Genomic DNA, 6,345 nt, shown 5'->3' with positions numbered 1-6,345 from the left:
CTAATATTCACCAATGTGCTTGGGGTTTAGAGAAACCAGGCTTTGTGCTTGCCCTTCCCCCGACTTGGAGCCCTCCTTCTCCACATCCTCATCTGTTTGGCCCAAACTAAAGGTCACCTACTTATCAACCTGTTCACTTATTGCCTGTTTAACACACACACACACACACACACACTCCAGTTTTTTTTTCTTTTTTTTTTTTTTTTGCGGGGGGGTACCAGGAATTGAACTCAGGGGCACTCAACCACTGAACCACATCCCTAGCTCTATTTTGTATTTTATTTAGAGACAGGGTCTCATTGAGTTGCTTAGTACCTCACCATTGCTGAGGCTGGCTTTGAATTTGCAATCCCCCTGTCTCAGCCTCCCAAACTGCTAGAATTACAGGTATGCACCACGGCACCCAGTCAGATTCTAGTTTTTATATTAAAAGGAATAGGAAGCTTTTGCAGGGTTTTAGTCAAGGAGATACCCTGATGGAAATTTACTTTTCCAAATACTAGTCTACCAAGCATGTGATTGAAGGAGAGCAAAAGTAGACACTGAGAGGATTGTTAGGATGGTGGTGGCCTACATAGAGAAGTGGAGATGGGTTCAAGACATGTGGCAGTGAAATCAGTCGACTTAGCGATCAATTAGACTGGCTTGAGGAGAGGAAATGGGAGGTCTGATGTCATGTGGAGGTGTCTGGTTTACAGAGCTGGATGACTGAGGAGTGTGGTCACTGAGGAGCAGAGGAGGATAGTGAACAAAGACTGGAGTTGGGGAAGCAGAGGGGAATACGGATACCAGCCACAGTACCAAATTTGGTGGAAATTTTTAAAAAGACTTCAAACTCATTTAATTTAAGGTTTTTCAATATTTTATTATGGCACACAGGGAGAGTATGGGACAATGGATTTACTTCGACCAAGTGTTTCTCAAACCAACCAGCAGTTTCCATTTGGCTAGTTGTTTTACTTGTAGTTTGCACCTGTCTGAGAATTACCACATGCATCATCCCACCAGCATCAGTGTGAAGAGCTTGGTTTCTGAGGAGACTCCTAATCTTTACCCAGGCTGAAGTGCCGAGAGCCTTCTTGGTCCCATCCATATCATGGTAGATAAAGAAATATTTTACCTATTTGCTTAGTCACATATGTTTGACTAGATACAGTGCAAAGAGATCAAATAACGTTAAATGTAGACCACTTTGGTTTCAAGTGAAATCCATAACGTTTAAAGGCCTAAAACAGATATTGAACAAAACTGGCTGACAAAGCAATTGCTCAAAAACAGAAGCAGAGCAGCAAATAGTCAATAATTTCATTTCTATTCCACACCAAATGCAAGCGCAAGAGCCTTCATAACATCATGGTGCATGTGGATAGATGGGGTGTACATTCAATGAAACATCCAACCAGGTAAAGTATCATTGGAATCCAAGTATTTCCCAATTAAGACATGCAGAACAACTCAATGTAACACACAGGTATATTATCTCCCCCCTAAGTGACTGATAATAATTTCATTACTGGTATCTGTAGTTTTTAAAGGGTTAAAACTGTGTGGCATTAAATGCTGCCTATTTGAGGCAATAGAAGGAAGCTAACAACACACTGAATCATGAGCTCAGGATTTCAGGCAACATGTTTCCAGTGGCAAATGACCTTTGGTATTCTTTCTTCTCCTTAAATTACATGCTAATGTAAAAAAAAAAAAAAATTCCTCTTATCTATATCACATGCTCAGGCTTCAACTTCTGACCATGTTAATTAGACTAAAAATGTTAATAATGATGAATATGTAGAATTTCTATAATACCCATATTGTGTTATCACATACTAGTTTACAGTAAAAGATATACTTGTCACATAATTTCAGAATTGACTCCTAGAAAGCCATTCTTCACATAATACAGTACACCTATGGGGGCAAAGTATATCGTTACTTATGGACTCTCTTACTTACTCATGTTCATTACCAATAAAATTTTTGAAGGAAGAGATTTTATGAACAGTCATGACCTAATTATAACATTAAGAATTTCCAATTAAAGAAGAAAAAAAATTTTAGTTGTTAAAATTTTGATTTTACCAAAGAAATTGTAGATCAATAGTCCACTTGTTTCTGGTTTATATTGGTGCCATCTTTAAGGTATTTTAATTAAGTCAACAACCACAGCAAGAAATATGTCATTCAATGTAACTTTATTTACTATTTATTGCACATAACTCAAGGTCTTTAATTTCTAACCACCAAAGGTTCAAAGGACTATTTTTCCATGAAGTTTAACATTGACATTAGTGAATTCATTTATTCGTGTTGTGATTTTATTGTAAACATCTGAATGATTCACATTGCCATAGATCCTGAACTCATAAGCGTGGACCATGCACAGGCTGGTAGCAAGCCAGAAAGCCACTCTGCAAGCAAACGGATACTCTGCATAAGGAGAAAATTCATAGCACAACATTGAATGTCCAACCTAAGTCATCTCAGAATTATACGTATATTGACTTCTTAATTCATATGGGGTCTGGAACTCAACTGGTTGGTTGGTGATGAGGTTGACCTGATTTCGGGAGAAATTTTCCTGGAATAGTGAGGGAAAGGGGGCTCAATCTTTCTTCTTGGTTGCTTGCTCCTCCCCAGCACCTTCTTCTTTCTTCTCCTCCTCTTCAGTTTCTTTGGTTTCTTCTCCTTCTTCACCTTCACCTCCTCCTTCTTCTTCCTCTTTAGCTTCTTCAGATTCTTCCTTGGCAGCTTTAACACAAAAAGAAAATTTACAAAATCCAAAGCCAGGTTAAGTCCAGTCCAACATTTCTGCAAAGGTAGGTTTTGGCAGTTATTCTGCATTATTCTCAGAATGCGTACCCCAAACCTCTGGGTTCCACTTTCCCAATGGACCATTCTCAGAAGGCTTGCCACAAGCCATTTGCCAGGGAGCACATATTTAAATGGATTACTTCCAGGTAGTGGAAGTAATCTAAGCCTAAGCTCAGTATCATGAGGTGTCTAGCATTCATTTTGGTTCAGATTTCAAAATCACCTACGAATTGACACTTTCCTACACGGGACATAGAGCTTGCGCAGGGCCTAACAAATACCCACACCCACTTTGCACCTAAAGTTGCAGGGGTTTGTCTCTACCATACCTTCTTCCTCTTCGGCTCCCTCCTCTTCCTCACCCTCTTCCTTTTCCTTCTCCTCCTCTTCAGCTTCCCCTTCAGAGGGCGGCTCGTCCTTGGCTTCCTCGGCCTTGACAGCCTCGATGGTCTCCTCCACCTCGATCTGCTCTTCCTGGACATGGCTGGTGTAGTAAGAGGGGAAGGAGCGGGCGGACATCAAGTAGGAGCTGGTCTGCAGACCTCCGTAGGCAGATCGGCCAAAGACCTGGGAGCTTTGGGAGTAGCCGCTGGTTAAGCTGCCCACGCTGGTGAAACTGAGCCGGGTCTCCTCGCCTTCCAAGAGTTTCCTGTGGAGGCAGATAAAGGGTGGGGTCAGAAAAACACCCCAAAAACAACCGATAATGTTTTGAAGGACTTGCTCCAAATCCATCACACATCATTTCCCCCAAAGGCCACCCTCAAAGACAAATGCAAGAAGCAGGGTTGACCATCAACAAGACTTAATGACTAGGGATTCAGTGACTGAGACAAAACAAAGCAAAAAAGCCCTAAATAGTCCTATTAAATTTAAAACATGTCAAAAAGCTAAGAACAGGACTTATTATTACAGGGTTAAATTCTTATGTATTTGTCTGAATACCTTTTTGGAAGAAGCCCCAAAATATAATTATTTCAAAGGAGTATTCTTGAAGGTTTCTGATTAGACATAATTTTAATTGTAATCTGATTTTCTTCCAAGGCTTAATGGTGGCCACCTTTACCCCCCTGATTTTACCTGTAAGCTGCAATCTCAATATCCAAAGCCATCTTCACGTTGAGGAGGTCTTGGTATTCTTTTAGGTAGCGGGCCATTTCGCTCTTGGTGGTTCTCAGTTCGTTTTCTAATTTGTTGATTGTGTCCTGTTGGAGATTTTAAAAAATCCAAGCATAAATCCCTACTGCGTTTATTCTGGAATATATTTGCAAAGGCCTAGTTTCTGTTAAGATCAAAGTGCACGCTTTCTATAAAATCTCCCCTAAAACTGCATGGTTTTAAATATATATATATGTATATCCTGCTTCTGAGAAGCATGAGAAGAAAAAAATAATTAATGGAAAAAAAAGTCCTTTAAAAAATGTCTTTAGTTAATATAGTCTAATGATCATCATTAGATCTCCAAAAAGCCACATTGCTAGAACAACTTTGTTTCTCATTAACTTTTCTTTAGTCAGGTCATAATCATGAAAATGAATTCATTGTTTTAAAGGGGAAAGAACTAGCTAGATTTTTTTAAAAAATGACTTTATCTAAAACATTTTCTATGCATCTGTATTTCTACTCCTCAGAAGATGGAGAAGCTTTAAAAAGAAATGGTTTAATATGAACATCACTAATGACCTAAAATACTATTAACTGATTCCTATATACCAGGTAAAAGGAGAGAGAGGTTGGTAAAAATTAGTCCTAAAGCATGCAGATTCCTAACTAATGAGAAGCTATTCGCCATGTTTATTAATCAATAGGTGCTGAAAGTAATGTGATTAATGCAGATCTGTAAAGACCGGATGTCACCGCTGGCTGGAGGCAACGCCCAACTTCCACCTCTTCCCCTCCCCCAGTCAGCCCCCTCCCAGGGCTGGGCAGCTTTCCTGCGGAACAAGGATTCAACTGCATCAAGCACTCGCCCAGACTGCAGTCACGCCCCACCTCCCCACCCCACCCCCTCCCCACCCTTAACAGTCTCCAAGAAGCCAAGTTCTACCTCTAATAGTGGCAAGCAGAGGCCTCGCCCTTTTGTACACTTTGTGGGCTCACGCTCAACTCCCCCCGCCCCCCCGCCTTTCGCAGTCCCCTCACCCCACCTGGTTTTGGAAGGTGTGGTACCTGCATAGCACTGATGTCGGCGTTCTGCTTGTCCTCTAGCTCCTGCAGCTGCTTCTCAAGGGCTTCGTTCATACCCCGGCACGCTTCGATCTCCAGGGTCTTGGCCTTGAGCAAGCGACGGCTCTCGGACACCTCGTCCTTGGCAGCGCGCACCGCGTCGGTGTTCTTGGCTGCGCTCTCGGTCAGCACCGTGAAGCGACTCTTGAACCACTCTTCCGCATTCTGCATGTTCTTGGCGGCCAGCTTCTCATATTGCGCGCGGATGTCCTTGAGCGCGGCGGAGAGGTCGGGCTTGGAGGACACGTCCATCTCCACCGAGATCTGTGCATACTGGATCTGCGCCTGCAGCTCGGCGATCTCCTCTTCGTGCACTTTTTTCAGAAAAGCGATTTCGTCCATCAGGCTGTCGATACGCTTTTCGAGCTCAGCGCGGGCCAGCGCCGCCTCGTCTGCGCCTTTGCGCGCCTCCATCAGCCGGCCCTCGGCGTCCTCGCGGCTCAGCACCTCCTCTTCGTAGCGCGCTTGCAGGTTGCGCAGAGTCTCCTCCAGCCCTTCGCGCTCGCCCTGGAGCGCCTGCTTCTCGTTGGTAGCGTCTTCCGCCGCCAGACGCAGGTCGCGAATCTCCTGCTCGTACAGCGCCCGGAAGCGGGACGGCTCGGAGTGCTTCTGGCGCAGCACCAGCAGCTCGGCTTCCAGCACCTTGTTCTGCTGCTCCAGCTCGTGCACGCGCTCGATGAAGCTGGCAAAGCGGTCGTTGAGGTCCTGGAGCTGCGCCTTCTCCTGAGTGCGGATGGACTTGAGGTCGTTGCTGATGGCGGCTACCTGGCTCAGGTCTAGGTTCTCCAGACTGTGCATCAAGGAGCCGGAACTGGACGAGTAGCTGCGGCGCACGGAGAGCGAGGAGGAGACCGGGGCCGAGTAGCTAGAGTAAGCGGAGCGCGCGGTGCTGTAGCCGCTGCGCACGCCGGAGATGTGCACCCGGGGAGTCTCCACATAGCGCCGCTTGTAGGAGGTCGAGTAGTACGGCTCGTAGCTAAAGGAACTCATGCTGGCGGCTAGAGCCCCCCGGCCCGCGGCGGAGATGGGGGCCTGGAGAGGAGGAAGGACGGGGGAGAAAGGGAAAGGGAAGGATGGATGGCTGTGTGCGGCTAGGCGCTGGTCTGCACCCCTATTTATACGCCAGGAGGATTGTGACGCAGCCTGCGATCGATCACCGCGCGCCGGCCAGTGGGGGCAGAGCGCTGCTGCAGCCAAGGGGTGGATTCTGCGCAAAAGAGAAGGCGGGGGCGAGCGACAGGCAGCTGCGAAGCTGCGGCTTTCTTTCTTTCCGCTTTTCTCGGAGGCTCTGTATTTTCTCTGAGACCCCATAGA

The 6,345-nt window shown here is 45.5% G+C and overlaps 1 protein-coding gene across 1 annotated transcript; it reads right to left on the bottom strand.

The window, feature by feature from the left end:
* Window positions 1–844: 844 nt before the first annotated feature.
* On the bottom strand, window positions 845–6,120 carry Nefl (neurofilament light chain). The gene is made up of 4 exons (XM_015499395.2): window positions 4,975–6,120; window positions 3,886–4,010; window positions 3,138–3,457; window positions 845–2,745 (listed from the first exon to the last, which is right to left on the bottom strand). The coding sequence occupies exons 1-4, from the start codon at window positions 6,019–6,021 to the stop codon at window positions 2,600–2,602; spliced, it is 1,638 nt and encodes a 545-aa protein (XP_015354881.2). The 5' UTR covers window positions 6,022–6,120; the 3' UTR covers window positions 845–2,599.
* Window positions 6,121–6,345: the final 225 nt, after the last annotated feature.

Source organism: Marmota marmota, unplaced genomic scaffold, assembly GCF_001458135.2.
Source record: "Marmota marmota marmota unplaced genomic scaffold, marMar, whole genome shotgun sequence".
Taxonomy (NCBI): domain Eukaryota; kingdom Metazoa; phylum Chordata; class Mammalia; order Rodentia; family Sciuridae; genus Marmota; species Marmota marmota.
Note: the sequence above shows the minus strand (reverse complement) of the source record. Positions and strands in the feature narration are given on the sequence as shown.